The sequence below is a fragment of the Carassius carassius genome, chromosome 35 (assembly GCF_963082965.1).
Source record: "Carassius carassius chromosome 35, fCarCar2.1, whole genome shotgun sequence".
NCBI lineage: Eukaryota > Metazoa > Chordata > Actinopteri > Cypriniformes > Cyprinidae > Carassius > Carassius carassius.
The window spans coordinates 16,102,901-16,125,217 of NC_081789.1; the positions used below are offsets into that span (position 1 = coordinate 16,102,901).

At 36.6% G+C, this 22,317-nt stretch overlaps 1 protein-coding gene across 1 annotated transcript in view; it reads left to right on the forward strand.

The window, feature by feature from the left end:
* Positions 1-1,981: 1,981 nt before the first annotated feature.
* Positions 1,982-22,317, forward strand: part of c35h8orf34 (chromosome 35 C8orf34 homolog) — a 108,630-nt gene continuing 88,294 nt past the window's right edge. Inside the window, exons 1-3 of the mRNA XM_059524608.1 lie at positions 1,982-2,397; positions 16,839-16,983; positions 17,064-17,195. Of these exons, the coding sequence (XP_059380591.1) occupies positions 2,329-2,397; positions 16,839-16,983; positions 17,064-17,195 (346 nt within the window). The 5' untranslated portion in view covers positions 1,982-2,328. The remainder of the gene's footprint in view (positions 2,398-16,838; positions 16,984-17,063; positions 17,196-22,317) is intronic.

Consider the following 22,317-nt stretch of genomic DNA (forward strand, 5'->3'; position numbering starts at 1 on the left):
TTTTGCATTTATTCCAAAATAATAACTCAAGGCAGTAACAATTTAAACAATATATTTTATTGTAAACTTATGTTGTCAACTTTTAACTATGTTTTAATTTTTTGGATCATTAGTCATCAGAGCTCGGTAAATATTAGTCATAGACAGAGAGATTTACTTCAAATTTAACCAAGCTGATTGCACACTCCCACAGATCAAGTTTTCAGCCCATTTCAGTCTTCTTTTCACGTAACAACGTGTAAGTATGTGAACTGTTTATTTACTTTTTAAATCAGTCTTCCACCATTCAGACTGGTTCGCGAACTTGGAACGTGCACAAACACAAGAGGTGGGATTTATCGCACGAACCAATCACAGCCAAGCATAACTAGTCATATCCAATCATTGGCTCCCCTCACGTGACTTTCCGCCATTCATTCTCAATAACCTCCCACTAAACCCATGGCATGCTAAGGGGTCTCTGTTTTAAAGGGGTCATATGATGCGATTTAAATTTTTCTTTTCTCTTTGGAGTGTTACAAGCTCTTGGTGAATAAAGAAGATCTGTAAAGTTGCAAAGACTAAAGTCTCAAATCCAAAGAGATATTCTTTATCAAAATTTAAGACTCGTCCACACCCCCCTAAAACGGCTCATTCTAACCCCCCCCCCCCACGTCTACGTCATGGGTCTAAACACCGCCCAAATATTCATGTAAAGAAAGAAGATGTAACTTTTATTCTCGCTGTTGCTGCCAGCGCCATGTTGTGAAGACGCTGTTAGTTTCATTGTGAAAGCAAAGCTACTTTGTTTGGCCTTCCAAAAGAGGACACGACTAGAAATCAGTGGTTAAGTTGTATTTACAACACTGTTCCAGAACATTTCAACCCAAATATTCAGATGTGTGCAGCGCATTTTACGGAGAACGAGGACTGTATCCTGTGAGAGTAGCTTACAATGCTGGTGGCTGTTTCTATAAAGTTGGGCAGCTCCAACTTTGCAAGGACAGTCTGGCGCTTCTAACACACAGTCTGTAAGTACGATTTCATATGTAAAGGATTTGCCGCTGATGATTCAAATGTGAGTTTTGAGCAGCGTAGAGTAACTGTAAGAGCTTGTTGTTTGTTGTTTTTCTCCGATCACAAATGCAGACATGGTTTTATGTTTATGCGGCGCGATACGCAAAGCAATGCATAAAAATATTAAAATTATATAAAAAATGATACTCTTCATATAATGCTTCCTTTGTACTGGGTTTCTCTCATTGTGCAGGGACACATGGCATCACAGTGTTAAGAGGAGTCACACACTTGAGGCATTCAGCCAATCACAACGCACTGGATAGCTGGCCAATCAGAGTACAACTCGCTTTTCAGAACCATGAGCTTTTTAAAAATCGACACATTTCAGAATGGGGGGGCATATAGAGGAGCAACAATAATGTACAGTTGAACCGTCAACCACATAAACACATTGTATTACACCAAATACACAAAATAATGTTATTTTTAGCAACGTCATATGACCCCTTTAAGTCAATGGGAAGAAGGGAGGCAAGTCTCGGCTGTAACTATATATATATATATATATATATATATATATATATATATATATATATATATATATATATATATATAATATTACATTTGTTTTTTCATTCTACTGCCCTGCGTTTCACAGTGTGAATTGCCCTTATACAGTATGTGATAATCGACTTATTTATTTGATTCTTAACCCATTCTTGACAGCAATCATCGTTTAAAAAAAAATGGGTCAATTATTAATGGTTACATGTTTTTTTTAAGTATAGATCTAATGCACTGCAGAATTAAATGTGTTGCTTATGTATTTTAATGCTTTACACGTTTGAAACTGGCATAGGTAAGCCTTATAAATGTGGTTTATTTACGTATATAGATTATACTATAAAGCACAAGGAAGTCATAAGAATTCTTCATAATGTAACTTTAGTTCAAAGTACGTGCATATGAATTTTATATCGACATTTACTCTGTGTAAACAACGAGGGCGGGTCTCTCAGACCTGGACAGCCAATGAATAAACATTCATGTAAGGTGTAATGTTTTTGATTGGCTTTGAGAAGAAGCCGTCGTCAGCTACTCTGCGAGACCGGAGGAGGGGTAGTCCCATCAGATAAGATAGTGAGCAAAAACCGAGGGAGGACGCAAAGCCCGTTACTTTCAGCTTGTGCTGGAGCAGCAGCCGAGCTCTCAGCGCTGGATGTCCGCTCTCTGCCCGCAAGGGATCCGTCCGCAATCCCGCACGTCTGAAGATGCTTGGCGATATTTAACGATATCCAAGCCTTTTGCTGTTTAACGCAACACATTCTCATGGCGTCTCTACAGCAGTCAAGAATTCAGTCATACCTGGAGAAGAATAGGATCGGACCCTTGTTTGAGGTATGTTACAACTTTTCACAAAAAAATAAAAACATTTGTTCGTGAGGCACCTCGGGATTTTGCTGCATTGCAAATGAATGAGGCAGGACCTACTTGACTCTGCTCGAACGCACATTGAGATGTGATTTAGGCTTGAATTGTAATTAAATGAATGTAAAATGCATTGTAAGAACATTTTATTGATTTGGGAAGTGTATGAATGCAACCAGGGTATTTGCGCTTATAAAGCCTCATGCATTCACTTACCTTCATACAATCAGTTAAACTGTGGAAAACTAGAGATGTTGGACTTGATTTGTTGCAGTAGCAACTAAAGCATTCAACTCTCATAATAGCCTCGTCTAGAAATAATCTGAGATATTTTGACGGAAGATATTTCTGCTGACTGGACGATATCTCTCAGTAACCCAAATTGATGCCTTTGTTTTTGCATTCAAGATTTTCCTATTAAAATATATAATTTATTTATTTATTTATTTTTTGGTAGGAAGTCAGGTTCATCTGAGCTCTCTTCCTGTGTTATTTCTCTACATTTGTAATATATGGTTAATGTGTTTTTGCCAATCTAATGAATGTTGTAGCCTACTGTAAATATGGAGACATGGGAATGCTGTAACACGGGGTGAGTTGTAAGGAGCTGTAACGATTTCAACAAATTGGAAATGAACCACAAAGGATAAGACAGTGAAAAGACAGTGTATCTGTTTGCATTTTAAAATGTTTATAGCATACTACTAATACTACTACTAATAATAATGTTTAAACATTTACATTTGAATACTACAATAAATTCATGTTTTAGATTAACGTCACATTCTGCAGAACCTGATTTTACCAAGTGAGACTTGTTCCTGGGACAACATCTTTGTTGTCCCTGGAACAACATTGTGATTAACCAATCAGATTTGAAGAACCAGTTTATAGATTTTGTGAAGTTTATGTTTAAAATCACTGTTTGGTGCTTGTACATCAGTGTCATTCATCTATCATTTCCTCTGATTTTAGGGATTACTCATGGTTAAGGTTAGGTTTAGGTGTAGGGATATGGTAAAAAATAAAATGTTGTTCCAGGGTCAACAAAATATGTTGACCTAGGAACACATCTAACTCAGCAAAATCAGGACGTGCGTCACATTCTATATGTATTTGTCATTGATTTAAAAAGTTTAGGAGTTAGTAGTAGGTTTCTAAACTGCTTAAATCAATAATAGACATATACAATATGGAAATATTAACCTATATCGAAACTTGGGGCACACAGCACAAAAATCCACCGAGTTACAGACGTTTAAATAAATGCTACACTCCCCGGTCTCCTCTACTTTTGCACTGTCAGCATCATTGGATAACGAGAATGGTGTGATGGACCAAATAAAAACTATAATAAATGCAACAGAAAATAATATCAGGCAATGCATTATACTGTAGCCGACCAATATGTATGAAACAACAGAAACTGGACACGCCAGTCACCTTGAGAAAAATGACTTTTCTGCTCCACACCATAATGAACTAAAATAGCATTGTCATCCACCAACGCTATTACCTCCGTGATGCATCTGTAGCAAGAAGCACAGTCCATACGAGTCAAACTGCTGATGTATCAACTGTCTTGTAGCCGGGACTGTGTGTATGCGCTGAATATTAAACAGCAATAAAGCTAAAAGCAGCGCGTGTGTGACCTAGTACCATGGACAGCGGCGCCGCGCAGTCAACGCTGTGAGTGAGTGGCTTGGGCGAGTGTCTGTCGCCTTCTTTCTCTTTGTTGGTTTGATTTCATATCAGGTTAGTCTGACAGTTCAAATAGTACTTCTAAAGATGGTAAAACTTTATATAATAGTGCACAAATATACAGTAACATGTAACTGTAATTGAAAGTAGGCTAGATTAGAACGGGGCTAGTTGTCAAACAGTCGGTATCCTATAACTAGCCGTTTTTGAGTCAAAACGTCCTAACCAAAATATCTATTTTGTATGGTTGAACATCTAGTCTTAAAATTATATAATTTTTGTGAAACTGAAAGTCCTTTTTTTATTATATATTTTTTTACTGATATTAATTTTAATTATTATTATATTTTTTTAACTGTAGTTCTCAGAACAAGATTTTCTTTTCTATTTTATTTTATTGTTATTATTATTATTATTATTTCACCGATCCATCCATCCTCTGTTTGTCCTGTGTAGGATCATGAGGATGCTCCAGCCATAGGCAGGGATTATTTATTTATTTGTTTATTGATATTTCCCTATACATCCATCCATCCATCCACCATTTGTCCTGTGTAGGGTTGTGGGGAGGCTAGAGCCACAAGGATTACTTTTATTTTTATACATTTTTTTTATTTTTTTATTAATTAAATGTATTACTGTTTTGCTCAAAAGCTTGTATTGTGACGACTAACCCCACTTACGTAGTGCTACAATGTGACCCAATCTTGGTCATTGTCTATCCTGTGAATTGTACTGTATCTTTTTCCTGGACATCAATGAATGAACAATGAAAATGTTAAATGTGTCTGTCTGTCTATCTATCTGTCTGTCTGTCTGTTTACTTACAGTACAGACCAAAAGTTTGGACACACCTTCTCATTCAAAAAGTTTTCTTTATTTTCATGACTATGAAAATTGTAGAGCCACACTGAAGGGCTATTTGACCAAGAAGGAGAGTGATGGGGTGCTGCGCCAGATGACCTGGCCTCCACAGTCACCGGACCTGAACCCAATCGAGATGGTTTAGGGGTGAGCTGGACCGCAGACAGAAGGCCAAAGGGCCAACAAGTGCTAAGCATCTCTCGGGGAACTCCTTCAAGACTGTTGGAAGACCATTTCAGGTGACTACCTCTTGAAGCTCATCAAGAGAATGCCAAGAGTGTGCAAAGCAGTAATCAAAGCAAAAGGTGGCTACTTTGAAGAACCTAGAATATGACATATTTTCAGTTGTTTCACACTTTTTTGTTATGTATATAATTCCATATATAATGCCACATGTGTTAATTCATAGTTTTGATGCCTTCAGTGTGAATCTACAAGTTTCATAGTCATGAAAATAAAGAAAACTCTTTGAATGAGAAGGTGTGTCCAAACTTTTGGTCTGTACTGTATATATCCTATATACTAATGAACAAATAGCAGGACTGGGGCAAGTTGTCACACACTTTTTACTTTACTTCAGTGAATATATATACATTTATACAGTTTTCACTGAAGTAAAAAAAAAAAAAAAGTGTGACAACTTGCCCCAGTCTTACTATTTGTTTGTTAGTATACAGTAACAAAAATACTGTAATATAAAGTGTGACCCCAGATTTTCATTTGCACTGAACTGACAAATATTAACATATTAAGCAGGGACACCAGTTTTGACCATCAGGCTCTGCCTCTGTTAATTTATAATGTCACTGCAAACAGCTGATATAGAGCCTCAGTTTGTTTGCACATCATAACTATTATCAGTATCTCTTTGCAGGTGTGTTTGCCCGGTGTGTTTCCACTGTACACTTTAACTGTGCTCACTACAAACGCTTTGGCACAGCGACACAGACATACTGTACAAAAAAAAAAAAAAGATAAATGACCCTCTAAAGCTTCTTTTCCAGTTCTTGAAAAAAACTAAGTCACCAAGTAAACTTAAATTGAGGTCACTGTGAATGCAATATGCACGTGACTGGGGAATAAGACGACGACTGTAGCTGCTGCATCTTTAAAGTGTCAGACCTTCCTCACTGAAGCACAGCAACACAGATCTGAAATATTTTATAGGTCAGTATTTTTAAAAATGTGAAATACATTTCTATGCCACAGAATTTGGCCACTTATATGAATATTCATGCTATAAAACTAGTTCTCTTTCTTTAAACTGACTTATCACATAGACACATTCGTGTCACCAGTAGCAAGAAGAGAAGAGCAATTTTTTACCATTTTTAAGACCTTATCGCTTAACTTAAGTCCAGATTGGATGGGAGTCGACATAGTTAACTGTTGATCGGCCCTCTGGCTGCTCTGAATTAATAAGGAAGTTCTCCTGGAGAAAAAAATGGGGGAAAAATTGAATACATGTAACAGAACAGACAACACTTACTGCATACTTATATGCTTTCAAAGTAATATAATTAAATCTACCTGCACTAAATTAAAGGCTTTAACTATTTTAATTTTCCAGTAGAGTGACATATTGTGTGGGCATTGGGGTTTGAGATGTAGTGTAGCTGTGTTGATTAGCTTCAACTGTTTTGCCTGAGTGCATTTTTTGCATTAATCAGTGAAGAGATATTTTAATTTACATCTTCTTAAGACTTTCCTAGAAGATTCGCCTTCTAATGATGCCCAAGTTTTGTACTGGGAGATGTCTTCTTTTTTTTTTTAATCTAATTTTGCTCTATAAGCTTTAGTAATAAAAATAATAAATAATGAGTGTTTTCAGGTAAAAACAAACCTAAGCCTAAACGTAAGGAAGCAGAGAGAAGCGGACAGCAGAATTCATAGCCTCGTAGGCAGTTGCAGCGATTATTTGTTTCACTCAGCTGTGACGAGAACAAATTTGGGGCAGGAACAGGAAAACAGGCTATCAATTGCCAATCAAAGTGGCCGTCTCGCAGTGTAATGGTTGTAGGCAGAGCAATAAAGGGAGTAAAATGTTTGTAAAGCAGTAGCATAATTTATCTCTGTTGTGAGAACTGTGCATTCACAGACAAAATACACTGTACCTTGAGCAAATGGAGGTTTGATTAGCATACTAATGCATTCAAGCAATAAAACCACAGGCACACAACACACTAGTCATTTCAGTATTCAGAACATAGGTTAATATATTTTTTATTTGGACAGTATGTGTTTATGTGTATAGTGGAATCTTATCATTATTGCTGGAGGTTTGATTTGTGGCTGTCAAAGACAGTACTCGCAGTTTACTGAGCCATATAAAAACTCTTGTAGAAATCTTGTAGTTTTAATGACCCCCAATTTCTCTCCCTCACAGTGGGGGGAAGCAGTTTTGTTTAATGGAATAGTTCACCCAATGAAAAATGCTGAACATCAGGCCACCTAAAATGTAGATGAGTTTGTTTCATCATCGAAACAGATGTGGAGAAATTTAGCTTTACATCATTTGCTCACCAATGGATCTTCCGCAGTGAATGGGTGCTGTCAGAATTCAAACAGCTGATAAAAACAAAACTAAAATTCACAAGTAATCCAGAAGACTCCAGTCCTTCAATTACAATTGTGAAGCAAAAACCTGCATGTTTGTAATAAACAAATTCATTTTTAAACTGTCTCTGTAAGCTAAAATACATGTCCTCTATCTATAATATTGCTTTCTCCACTGGAAAAGTTGCCTGAATCAGGAGAGAAATATGCACAGATCAAGCTCAGTTTACAAGCAAAAACAGTCCAAAAGCAGTTCAAAACAAACATGCTGGTGGATTTCTGATTTCTGAAGAGAGGTTGGACATTTTCAATGAGGGAAGTGTTTTTATAAATTATGGACTGATATTTTGTCCAGAAGCATTACAAATATATTATGTTTATTACAAACACACAGCTTTTCACTGCACAAGATTTTAATTGAGTGATGTTTTTATCAGCTGTTTGAAGTCTCATTCTGACGGCACCCATTCACTGCAAATAATTGGCTAAATTTCTCCAAATCTGTTCCAATGAAGAAACAAACGTACATCTTGGATGTCCTTGAGGTTGAGTAAATTTTCTGATTTATTTATTTATTTATTGGTGAACTACTCCATTAAGAGTCCTGATGTACAGTACATTGACTGAAATTATGGCATGGATGCATATTGATAGGGTCTAGCCTAGCATAAGGGATGTAAATACAAGATATATGAGAAAGATTTATTTTGCGCTTAGACCATCCCAATGCATTTCAGAGACAAGGGTGCACTGGCCCAGAGTGCATGGCTTTGTTCTAGAAAAGTCATTCAGTGTATAGAGCAATTTGTGCGGCTCAGCTTCTCCAGGGCTCTGTGTAAGGATCACAGCCTAGACCTCTCTGAAATAGTGTCAGCCGATGTTCACTGAACTCTTGGTGTTACGGAACTAGGGGTTGAAGGTTGTTTGGTAATTTCTGTTCTTCTAGTTTCTCCTTAGCTTGCTGTAACTGTGTCTTAAAGCTGCAGTGTGTGATTTCTGCACCCTTAAAATCAGCAAACAGGATGTATAAGGAACGTAATATGTTATGTGAAGTGATTTACCCTTTTTCTTGTTCACACTCTTTGCCTTCAGTGGTTCATTTTAAAAGGTTATGCAGTTTGACTAATGAATATAATCTCAAATAATATTGTCAAAAGCTGGTTGCATAATAATTGTAAAAGAGATACCAAAATAGTTTTATATGGATTATAGCATGTCAGCTTCCTAAAGGAATTTAATGTCAGTTACCCCATCACTGATAATGTCATTTTCAGAAGTGATATTTAGTTCAACAGCACTGTATGCTGACTGTGTCTTTGCATTAGTGGCAGGGGTTTTTCTTCAGGTTAAATCATTAGGGGTGTGCAGTAATGACAAAAAACAATATCTCGATATTTTCTGGAATATTTTCTATTAGGATAATTAGATGATACTTTGCGAAGTGTGTTATTGTGTTGGTACTAAGGTTTAGGACTGCTGTGGATGGCTGACTCCCAAAGTTTCTGATATTATTTATATTCTGTGCAGTGATTAATTTGCAGGTGTAACAGAAATTAACTTTTTCATTATGTTTAAATAGAGATTTTTTTTTACCTATATAAGACCAATTTTTTAACCTAAGTAAATATATGCATCATCTTTTGTGTCAAATTCTTACATTTGATAAATTCATATAGTAAGAAAGACTCTTGGCAATCAAATTAGTTTTATTTGAAATGATTTGTAGAAAGAAAAGGGAAAATATACTTTAAAAATAAACCTTAAATTGCCAAATCACTACATGAGTGAGTCATTCATTCAACCAATTTGTTCAAACAGCTGATTGATTCAGTAATGAAACACCATTGTGTGTTGCTCAGAGATGCAAACAGTTCTGCTGTGGCTTTGTTTGGAACTATGTTTGTTGACGAAATACAGCAAAAAACAAGATTTGTTGTGTCTTAAATGTAAGTCACTTTAGCTTCTTGTTTACTGAGCTGTTCATCAAATCAGTATATTTGCACTGTACTCCTTAAATGATATCAACTATATCAGAGGATATAAATATAAAATACATATAAAAGTCATATTGGTGGCATTTTTTACATTCTAAATGTATTTTAATAAACTAAATCACGCATTGAAAGCTTGAAATCTAAATGCGCTGCTGCAGTAGTCTAACCTAGTGACTTTTTTGAGTGAGTCATTTCAATAATTTATTCAATGATTAGTTCAAACGTATTGATCAAACACATTGCATACTTCCCTTCTATATACTGTGTAAAATTATGCAGGTTTGTAACTCTAACTTAAACTACTTCTGGTGAGATTCTAAAGTGTGCATCCAGTGGAAACTTCACTATAGCATGAGGCCACAAGGGAGGGTTTGTAAATGGCAGCAGGCACGTGCACACATAGACATGAAAGGGGGCTTGAGCACCTGCCCTTTTTATTCCTGGAGAGAAAGTGCCCTTTTTTCTGGGATGCTTTTTTTATTTTTGAAAAATAATATATATTTCTGTTTGCACTGGGGTTCCCTGTCAAACAAATATATTTATTGAAATATAGTATCTAAACATCAGGTCAGGAGTTCTGAAGCGCTCCCTCTCCCCCGACTGTTAAACCCGATTGTATTGCTTCCGCTAAAGAAAATAGTCCGCTCCGTCTCTACGGTTAGAATCCTGTGAGTCCATAGCAACGCTCTGTTTTTCATGGCAACGGTCTGTTATACTCCGCACAGCGGTCTGTTGGTTATAACAGACCGCATTCTACATTGGAATTCAACCAAGCCATGTAATAAAATAAGTTAATAAAATAAGCATATATATAACCACCAGGTGATATGCTTTAGTTATTTTGTTTATCCTATTTACCTGCATTTCCCTGTCAATTAGATGCAAATGTGCGCATTTTAACTAGTTGACGCCTAATTTGCATACAGAACGTCCCCAGTTATTGACTTACATCAAGAGTCTTTCCCCCTGAAATTTAGAAATCTAAATTGGTGAATTTAGAAGAAATCTACAGATGCAAACAGATGGAGGATACATTCTAAAACATGTAGTAAATCTGAGTAACTGCATCTGGTACATTAATAAATAAAACTGAGTAGAAATAAGTTAACATTGAACTTTAAAAATAACAATATTTATAAATTAACTATTTAAGTAATTTAACTTTTTTTATTTCCTCAAAACCTTTATAAAATAGTATTCCATACCACCACAAATACATACATGACATTGGCTTTTATTGAATTTTTACTCAATTATTTTGGTAAGTTTAATTTTAAAGTGTTATGTATTCTGATAACACCAAAATAATTAAAACGATGTAGTGCCTTGTGCAAAAATAAACAAATTATTAGTAAAACACGCCCCTCTGTTTGATGCAGTTATTTAGGTTATTGTAAATATGAAGAGTTCAGATGAAAAATCCTCTAAGTGCCATCTGAAATTTCCTTCAATAATGATCATTTTTATCAAGCTTGTATGTTTATGTTCACTTATTTCACATTACTGGCAATGAAAATTACCTATTAATTGTCATTTAAGTTAAATTACTGAACTTAAATACGAGCTTGAAAAAAAAAGCTCATAAGAAAATTTCAGATGGCACTTAGAGGCTTTTGCATCTGAACTCTTCATATATACTTGAAACTAGTAGCATAGAAAATGTTTTCAAAACATGCACATTGTGGAATGGTTTGCTTTGCTGCTCTATAAACCTAGTGGATACTAAGGTTTATAGCTTAACATACACTTTTTTGTTTAAAAAAAAAAAAAACCTAATTATGAGAAGTGCCCTTTATTTCACTTGAGCCCCTGCCCCTCAAAATGTCTGTGCACGTCCCTGAATGGCAGTGTAGCAACACAACTCCTACCGGTGTGTTACAATTACAATTCTGGATTAAATTCAGAATTCACACATTCACACTATAAAGAATGTTTTAAGAGTAAGTTTTAACAGTTGTGAAGTTATTACTTATTAAAAATAAGTATGTAGTCAAAAGCGTATTCGATTTTGCACAGTTTGATTTTGTGAGTCATTAAATCATTCGCTCAACCAATTCGTTCATAAACACTGATTCATTCAAGAATGAAGCACCTTTACTGTTTTGAACTGCTTTGACTTCATTTGATACTAAAAATAGACAAATATATAAGCAACATCACACAATTGTGCTGGTGGTCTGTCAGCATTTGTATTGAGTCCAAATAAAAAATGCAAGGAAATAGTGAATAACAAATTTTGCATTGTGCACATGTCGACCATGGCTTTGTTTTGTATGGACTATTATGTCTGAGGTCCTCTGGCTCTAGATTTCTTGAGCTGCAACTGTCATTATGAAGCTCCCCTGTGTCCCACAAGTGACAAATTGAATGCTACATCAGCACACAGAATATCGATAAAACCAATTGGCTGGAGAATCATTGCATTTCCCTCTTGTAATTGAAAATGACACCTTCCACAGGCAATTGAAACTTCAAGAACTGTTAAGTCTGTGTTGGTATATCTCAGTGGGTAAAATAGATTTATCCAGTTTCAGCAAAAATGTTCAGATGGGATTGGGAGCCTATAACTTAATGGGATATTTTGGGGGATGTATGATAGGGAACCATTTTCTATCATTCAATAGAGAACCTTAAATGAGACAAAACTGTGTAGGTCTTGTTGAGACTTAATTACAGCAGAGGGGATGCACACACGCTCACAGCTCTGTATAGTACCCTGAGGAGAGACACACACTCACAGCAGGGTGGGATAATGGAGAGGATATAGAGAGTTCCCTCTTTTGCCTTTATTTATAGAGGTTTCTTGGCGGTCTGTGCACTAATTAATGTTTCAGTGACCCACAGACACCCGAGGCGTCAGCGCAGCATGAGCTCCCCTCCGTTGATCTTGAGCAAATGCCCTACGTTACGAGACAAGCTCACCTGATAGTCAGAAGTTAAAAAAAACAATTTTAAGTGCATCCCATGATCAAATCATGGCCAAATTGACATGTCTGAAAATGTAGCATTTCCTTATTAAGAAATGTGACACCATCCAGATGGGAAAGTCTGTGATTATCACATTTTCTTTTTCACAACGCTTCTGAAATATATTGACCTTTTTATTCGAACACTGTAATTAAAGATAAATCCCTCTTTGGGTGGCCTCATGCACATTCAACACAGGTTTTAAAAATTTTTCAGCAACTTTCTATCTTTGTGAAACAGCTGTGGTTTTAGTCAACATACTGTACTGCTAAAAGAAAGGTAAAGCAATAAAGAAAGTCTGATCACAGACTGCTCTGAATGATGTGGTAACAATGTAACCAAGTCTTATCTTAATTATGCACTTTATTGTTTTGCTTTTTTAATCAAAATTATATTTTTGTTTTTGAAATAATCTCTTATGCTCACCAAGACTGCATTTATTATTTTAACTGGTGCTCAGTCAATTCTTATTATTATCAGCGTAAAAAATTTTGGCAGCTTAATATTTTTGTTAAAACAAACTGTGCATTTTAAAATGACTTTAAAATCACCAGTTATTTTCATATAGGAACCGTACTATTAAATTGCAATATTATTTCACAACAAATAAATAAATACATGCCACTGTATATATTTAGCATTCTTCATATTTGATATTTTATATATAAATGAGTTGTTATGTGGTATGTGTTGCTCTTTGCGGCTGTACATCTCCTTGCCTTTCCTCCTCCTTCCTCCTCCTGTCTCAAGGGCTGGAACCCATCCAGAACTCTGTCCCAGCCTTCAGTCAGAGTCTCCCTGCTGTGACGTAAGGCATAAATGAAGGAATCAGAGGAATAACGAGAGTGCAGTCTGGTTATTGTCAGCTCTGGTTAAAAAATCACCATATATATACAATAAGATCAAAAGTGGCAACATATTAACAACGTATTGTATCCACACTGTGTCTAGACAGTGAGTCAGGAGACTATAGTAAATAATTCATTTTAATCCCTTAACAAGGAATCGTTGCTTCATTTTCTAAATTGTTTCTGGCAATGACTGAAACAATCTGTGGTAAACACACAGTATCAGTTTCCTCATGACTCATGATAGCTCAACTGGAAACACTCATGAACTCTGCTAAAGGAAGAGGCTTCAAGGACGCAAACAGAACAGAAGATATCAAGAGAATTTGTGTCAGCAAGAGCAAGGATAATATGTTTAATGTAAACATTTTGGATGCTATTTCAACCAGTCAGGAAGGACTATTTGTTTACATCATCAGCATCTGAACTGTTCATCTGAATGGTAACATATATTTATTTGATTATTATTATTATTATTATTAATTTAAAAAAAAATGTGAAAAAAAGCATAATCACATCCTGCATTAGAATTCAAGAAATGTAATGAATGCTTTCTAGACTGAAATCGCATAAAAATGATTGCTGCGCTTAGTTATCACAACTTGAAATTCAACACTAGAATAAGTAATAATGTGTTGTTTCAGATTTATAAAATAAGTGCTTCTGCTTGATATAGAATTAGAAGTTTAGTTAACTTTAATTTAGTTATACTGTATAACATTAAATAAACACTTTAATAAGATTGATTATTAAATCTCAAACCCCTTTCAGGGCATTTCTACTTAACCTGCAGGATTATTTTAGGTGCAAAAAATAAAAATATTAATAATAATCAGATTAATTTAAGATATGCAAAAAAAAAAAAAATCTTAATAGCATGTACATGTAAAACAAAACAACAAATTAGTTTAAAAATGGCAAATCTTTAATATATTTTTAGTAAAAAAAGTCCTTACCCTTGTAAGTGTTGGAGTAAGTTAGAACTCACAGCTGATATTACTTTCGATTCACTCTTCAGGTTGGATAAGGAAGGTCAAAGTCAAGCAAAATGCATTGTGGGATGCAGTATTTTACCTATGCTGTACCCTGCACATTTTGGCAGATGTATTAGATCACCTTGTGTTTTATGCATGAAAATGTGTTTACGTGCATGCTTCACAAACTATTGCAGAAATATTAAGAGTAGTACTACAAACGTTGTCTGACACAGAATGTCAGTGGCTAAAGGAAGTGCTTTGGGAATGTCGTCCACAACAGAGCTTGTTCTTTAGAACTGGCATTGAACTTGTCTTCCAGTCAGTTTGTCTATTAGAAAGGCTAAGTTTGCCTCTCCCTGCCAATTTCCCTAGTCTGTCAGCATGATCGAGAGATCCTGTGTTTCTCCATCCTGATGATGCAAGAAAATCAATCGAAAAGCTTATTTCTTTGCAGGGATTTTGACCTAAATTTCAGTATGTACATGCTCTCCATCATGCAGATTAGCATCTTAATCACTGTAAGTAAGCCTTCCTCATTGGCTTCAAGTTCCAACCGTATCATCACCCTGCTGACGTCTGGATTAAAGAGGTCCATGAAGCAGGCAGGGAAAACCCCTCTCAGATAGCATCAAATGCTTGACATTCTTGAAACGAGTGTGTGCTAATCCACACCGTGCTTTCCTGTTTACCTCAAGGGCAATTACTCACTGGGGAGTCTGGGGTAGTTACAGTAACACAGCCCTGCTCAATTTACTTCCTGCTAAACCCACAAATTACAGCTCTCTTTTATGTGCCCCCTGTTGCTAGGTTAGTTTAATTACCCCACAAGGCTTATGTGTCGTAATTACTACGTCTTGTTGATTTGTGATTGTCTGGCTTGTAACACAGAACTTACGCTTTGTTTCCGGGTAGGGCCTACACTTAAAGTGGAAACTAATAAAAGTTGTTTTTACATGATCTAGACTTATTTACAAAATGCCTAATTTAGTTTTTACAACTCAAAAAGTCATAATTGGACAAAAGTTGTTTTTCCAGAGAAGGGGGTCATTTGTTTTCGACACAATTTTAGCTAATAACGGAGCAAACTGCATCTGAGGAGTGCTTCCTCTCGTAAATCATGTTTCATCCGGATTAGATTTTTTTTGTGATTACAGTATTAGTGGTTTCTAACATATTTGAGAAAGTCTTAATTTGCTTTTAGAACTATGCAGATTACCCTGATTGTTACACATTTTGTAAAACCTAAATTCTAAAACCCAATTTTCCAGCCCCTGTTTGGAAACTCCTGGTTTGGGAATGTCTGAATAAGGCTTAACACATTGTAAATGCAATTTTTATGATGCCTACCAACATTTTTCTTCATCATTAAAAGAAATTCCAGAAATTTGATCCTGTCCGAATATGTTTTTTTTTTTTTTTTTTGTGATTGCAATATCTTATCAGTTTCAAACAATCTGATACAAAAACCTCTAAATATGATGCTCTTCTACAAGGTATCTTCCAAAACTATATAAAGCATACCCATTTTTACAGTATGATAATAGTGTTAGTCATGATATTATTGACAATTTGTTGTTTTTACTTTTGTTTAGTTAAAAAAAAATAGGTTTTTATTATATTATTTTAGATTCTTTTATATATAATACATTTCTATTTCATTAACTTGAAAATATTTACCTTCAACTAATTTAACATTATTTTTCTCTACTTAATAATAGGCTTTTGTTCACATTTCATACAGTTAAAAAAGGGCTGTCATTAGAATAAAACAATTGTGAGTAATGACTTCCAAACAGAATGAATGAAACCATAATGACATTAAATTGTGTAAACATGTTAAAAATTCTATCATTATTTAAAAAAATTTAATAGATAGGTTTTATCAGTATCGCCTTTATTTAAACACATTATCATATGAGCAAAATCTAATGTTGATTAACCTCTAATTCATTTGTATTTATATATCACTACATTATATATCACAACAATAATACATATATACATAGCAATGTATATGTTGAATGTCTTGAGCATTTTAAACTTGTAGTTACACTGTTTTGCAGGCGAATGTCTCTGTTTATATTGTTTGGTTTGTTCTGTATGGACAGTGTTCATTTGCAGACCCCCAGTTCAAAACTCTCGGTTTAGAAAATGGATCATATCCGAATAAGGCTGAATACATTTGAAATTTAATTTTGATGATGCCTACCAGCATTTTCTTTTTAAACATAAATCTCATTTTTATCCTTCCATCCTGCCGGTTAGCCTCCAGCAATATCCTCTTGCAATCTATAGCTCATATAATACTCAATATCAGAGTGAGAATATTTCCCTCACCAATTACCTAATTAGTTTTCCTGATGGTGAAAGCTTGCCAACATTGCTGATTCAGGTTGGCACGACATGAGTTGGCTTGACAATGTGCTTCTTTAGCACAGGTTCTCTGGCGTTTACTTGCATGCTGCATGTCTGTACTCTAATAGCTTTTTGTTTGGCTCTGATAGGAGATGATGACCAAACTGATAACTGAGACACCAGACCATCCCATTCCTTTCCTCATTGGCCATCTGCAAACCAAGCAGGAGAGTCCCGGCAGGATTCAGAGGACCCTGTCGGGATCTGCGGCGCTGTGGGCCGAGAGCTCCTCAGGTGGGTATAGTTCAGAATCCTTTAAGCTGTTTCACACATAGAGAAAATGTAGATCACTATCGATTTCTCTCTCTCTGTAGAATACAAAGGCACACGACGGGATTCCAGGGGTTATGAAAAACCTTGGCAGATCCATCCCAAGAAGCCAAAGAAATCAAAGAGCGACCTGGCCGTGTCCAACATTTCCCCTCCGTCTCCTGAGTCTAAATCATGTGAGTCCTGCTGCAAGAGAAAAGCTAGTGTCATTACATCAGTTTTATGTGATTCGGCTGACTGTTAATCTGAGATCAGCTGAGCATTTTCAGAGATCAGAAATAAAGGAGACCGTCTGTACATTAGTGAACAATGACGATTTCTATCTTTAGATAGTGCCATTATGGAGGCTATCAGCATGAGCTCTGAGTGATATGTATTGCTGAGGGAGTTACTTGTATCAGCGTCTTTAATAATTGAATATGATGCTCTGTTACTGACAGCGGTTCTATTTCTGACTGAGTGCAAGCTGTTGGCCAGTTTTGGGGAAATGTGAAGGGAGATTGTAAATATATGTAACCCAATTTTAAACTGTGGATGTGTGCCTGTGCCCATTTCCAGTTGACTTATTTAGATGGTTTTCACATCAGTGAGTTTTATCACACAACTCCTGTGATTATGTTTCTATATTTGTTCAAAGAATTTTCAAAGAATTTTCATTTTTGGATGAACGGAGTTATTATTTATCAGTTTTGTGTACTGTGATAATGGAACCCAAAAAAACACGAAAATCATTGAGTGCATTTATCATTTATCAGCACAGTCATATGTAGATAATGCTTAACCCTATAAAGCATACTTTATCATATTCAATATGCCATTTTTAAGTCATCTATATTATCAACAATATACTACATGCATTAATCTCTGACTAATGTTTTGTAGTTTTTAGCAAATAAAATGCCTTTTTAATATAATTCTAAAACACAGCCTCCTTGATGTTGTTGTCTTTTTGCTGTGAAATCTTTACTAATTTTTATAAATTAAACATCAGAATAGACTTTTGATCATAAAACTAAGAATTTCAATGTAATTTGTTACTAAGATATGGTATTGGGAGATATGGAATGATATTTATTTACATTTGGAGATAAATATAACCATGGGCGTAATTTCCTATGGGGACAGGGGGGACATGTCCCCCCCACTTTTCAAAATCCTGTTCGTGTCCCCCCCACTTTCAAATTAGTTTGTTATGATTTTTCTTTTACCCCGCGCCGTCATCATCACGGAGGAGCAGGACCGAGCAGAACAGACATCCTGCCTGTCTGTGTCGATGCGCGCGTCCGTGTACAGGTAGGGACGTCTCGTGCACACTCTAAATAGTGTAAGCGCACTGAAAGTTCTACTGAGCAGCCGGTATCGCAGTCAGTCATGAAACGCCAGCAACAAATGACTTTAATGTCTTCATGGATGAAAAAAAAAATAAAGGAGATGTGAGTTGGTTGATTCAGCAAATTAGCTCAGGTCAGGGTAATCAAAATGTCTGTCTACTTATTTTTTTACAGTCTATGGTCTACACCTGTTGATGAGCTAACGTTAACATACACAATTGCTAGGTAACTTCAGACCGTTAGCTAGCTAACCTAAACATTTAATGTTGCCTAGAACATTCTGTGTCCACTTTAAACAGCAGCGTTTTCTGTCAGCAATGTATGACAAACAGATGCTGTTATAGGCTACTCAACTAATTATACTTAGATGCAGAAATAAAATAAGTCTTAATAATAAATGTTTTTCTAAACTTGAGCTATTGTTGTTCACTTACAATATTTGTTCATTTAAAATGGAAGTTAATTTGTAAAAATTGTTTAACTTGTTCAAAGAAAAGGCTTAATGTCGAGCTAGCCTGAGTTAGCCTATATTTTATATAGTGTTATGGTTATGTGGTGAGCCTGAGTATAGTTTTACACATCAGCCCAGTCTAGTCTGTAAAGTTATTGATACGCAGTCAGGGTTTTTTTTACACATTAATCTGAAAATGAATGTGGCACACCCAGTTTTTAAAATGTACATCCAGAGACTCTTTTCTGGCTATGTGGACTCAATATGATCATAACTCAGTTGTTTTCATATCAGAGCACAGATGAGGTGGAGCTGCTTCAGAACAGAGAGGGTGAGATAGGGAAAAGCAGTAGCAGCACAACGTTACAGGTAGGTTATGTGCTGTATGAAAGGCCAGGTGATTTTGATTTGTTGGTGATAAAAGGGAAGGGAAGTGTACATGATAAATAGTGAATACAGTTTGAATATTATCAAATTAAATGTTCTTCATGTAGGAGCCAAATTGCGTGTTGTTATTTGTTTAGAATATTTTTTTAACATGGTCACATCATCACATGGGTGTGGTTTCATATTATTTACCTGCTCACTTGTGTGGTGGGAGAGAAACAGAATCAGGGCCCTGATATTTTTCTGTTGACTGTTATAATATAGTTTCAGTTGTGATGAACTTTTGTTTATTTTTTTTTATGCCATGCTTTCATATCAGAGAACAGATGAGGTGAAGCTGCTTAAAGACAGGGAGTGTGAGACAGGGAGAAGTAGCTCAGAGATGCAGGTATGTGCTGTGTAAAGGGTCAGGTAATTAATTTTAATTATGTCATGTCAGAAACAGGCTAGCACATTTTCATATTTCATAGGTGAGACAGGGAACAGGCGCAAGCGAAGAAGTGCAGGTAGGCAGGCAGGATGCTGAACCCAACCATGCTAACCCCGAAGCTCATTGCAGTGCAGCAGCTCACCAACAAAACGCTAAGGTTCCAAGAAAAGTGGTACCGCGAATTTCCTTGGCTCCACTACAGTTCAGGAGTCAATGGAATCCTATGTTTTTTTTGTGCTCAAGCTTTTGGGCATGAAAAATCAAATTTGGCCAAGAATGCAGATCCAACATTTGTCAAAACTGGTTTCCGAAACTGGAAAAAGGCAACTCAAAAATTTGCAGAACATGTCCAAAGCAATGCACACAAAGTTGCTATCACTACCCACTGCCAAAAAACAAAACCAGTAGATGTCCAGTTATCTTCAGCCAAAGCTGCACAGCAACAGGAATCAAGACGGTGTCTCCTGAAAATTGCAGGCTCTGTACAGCTCTTGGCACGCCATGGAGCTGCTCTTAGGGGCCATGAAGCTGAAGAGGGTAACTTAAACCAATTACTGAAAGTAAGATGTGAAGATGACCCTGGCTTAGAGAAATGGCTGTCAACAAGAAAACATGATTACACATCCCCCAAAATCCAGAATGAAATTCTAAATCTATTTGCAAACAGCATAATTAGGGAAATCATTAGCTCAATTCACATGCTGCCTCTCCTCCAATATTCCATTATTATTGATGGAACACAGGACATTGAAGGAACTGAACAGGAAGCCATATGTGTCAGGTATGTAGACCATGATTTGGTCCCTCACGAGGTCTTCTTGGGGTTTTACGAGGTCTCATGCACTACTGGAGAAAACCTAGCAAAAGTTGCCACAGATGTGTTGTTGCGCTTGAATCTTCCACTGTCTGGTCTGCGTGGACAGACATATGATGGAGCAGCGAACATGTCAGGCAACAGAAAGGGAGCACAGGCCAGGATAAGGGAGATGCAGCCACTGGCTTTGTTTGTACACTGTGGCGCCCACTGTGCAAATCTGGTCACCCAGGCTGCTTGTACAGCATCATCACTGACATCTGATTCCCTGGATTGGGTCCACAAGCTTGGCTGTCTGTACAAAATGTCAGGCAAATACAAAACAAAATTTGTGAACATTGCAGCTGCAGCATCTGGGACACTTAGCAACCTGCAACCCTTGTGTCAAACAAGATGGACGACCAGGACTCCAGCAATCTGGTCTGTGCTACGTCAGTACGAGTCCGTGCTACTCAGCTTAGAGGACATGGCCCAAACAGATGCCTCTAACACTGGTGTGACAGCAAGAGGGCTCCTGGAGAGGTTTGGAAAAGGTACCACAGTTTTAGGGCTCACGATGGCCACTGAAGTAATTCAAGAGTTTGAGTGCCTTAATTGCACACTGCAGAAGCGAACAGAAACAGTGTCTGGTATGATCTCTGCAGCAGATTGTGTAAGGACCACCCTGAGGGCAAAGAGAACTGAGGAGAAGTTCCAGGAGATATACAGCCATGCAACAGAGATGATTACCAAGCTAAATATTGAGCCCATAACCATGCCCCACATCCGCCGTCCACCAAAACGCTTCATTGGTAATGTCACTACTGCACTCACACCTAGAACACCAGAAGAACACTACAGAGCTGATTTCTTCAAGGTGCTGGATACTGTGGACATCCAGCTGAAGGAGAGGTTTGATCAGGGTAGTCTGAAAACACTGACGAAGCTGGAGGAAGCCCTCCTAACTGGGGATGTAGACACTGCTGTGGTGGACCAGTATCCTGAATTAAACGAAAGGTCACTGAAGGTGCATCTGAACATGTTTAAGCTCCAATACTCATACACAACCACTTCAGAGGCCGCAACTATTCTGAGGAAGCAGTTGCCTGAAGTCCGTGGACTTTTCAACCAAATTGAAGCACTTGTTTGACTACTTATGGTTGTTCCTACTGCCTCTGCGGAAGCAGAGAGGAGCTTCAGTGCTCTGAGGAGGTTGAAGACCTGGCTGAGAAGCACAATGTTGCAGATTCGCATTAACAATGTAGCAGTCTGTCACATCCACAAAGAAATGCTGGATAAAGTCAGCAAGGAAAACATTTGCCAGGAGTCCATCATGGCAAATGACTACAGGAAGCATGTGTTTGGTTCTTACATGTGAGGAGACAGGACAGTATAGAAGGTTGAATAGTTAGTATATGGAGAAATGGGATTGAATTGATAGATGGAGGACAATGAAAAAATATCTTTATATTAAAGTTACATGTTTGTTTTTATGTTTGTTTGATTGTGTTTCAATTTTGCATCTTGTGTAACAATCTTGTGCACCTGCGGTTTGGTGGATGTGTCTCTGACAAATGTCAGATTTAACAGTTAGTTTGAAATAAAAGTTTGTTTAACGGTGGAAATTGTGTTTCACATTATTTAAATTATATTCACACACAAAACGTGAAAATTTTTGACTTTCACTAAAAATTATTCCCTCAATAATTATTCCCTCAAGTCTTGGCTATTCAACAATAAATAAAGTAAGACATCTTTTTCTTATACATAGTAGCCTATTATTCTTTTTGGCATTATTTATCATTATAAACAACTTAATTATTTCCTGGATTTTGTATCACCATAGTCCCTAACTGTATGTAAATGGAGGAAATGGGATTCAAATCGAAAACATTTTCCCCCATTT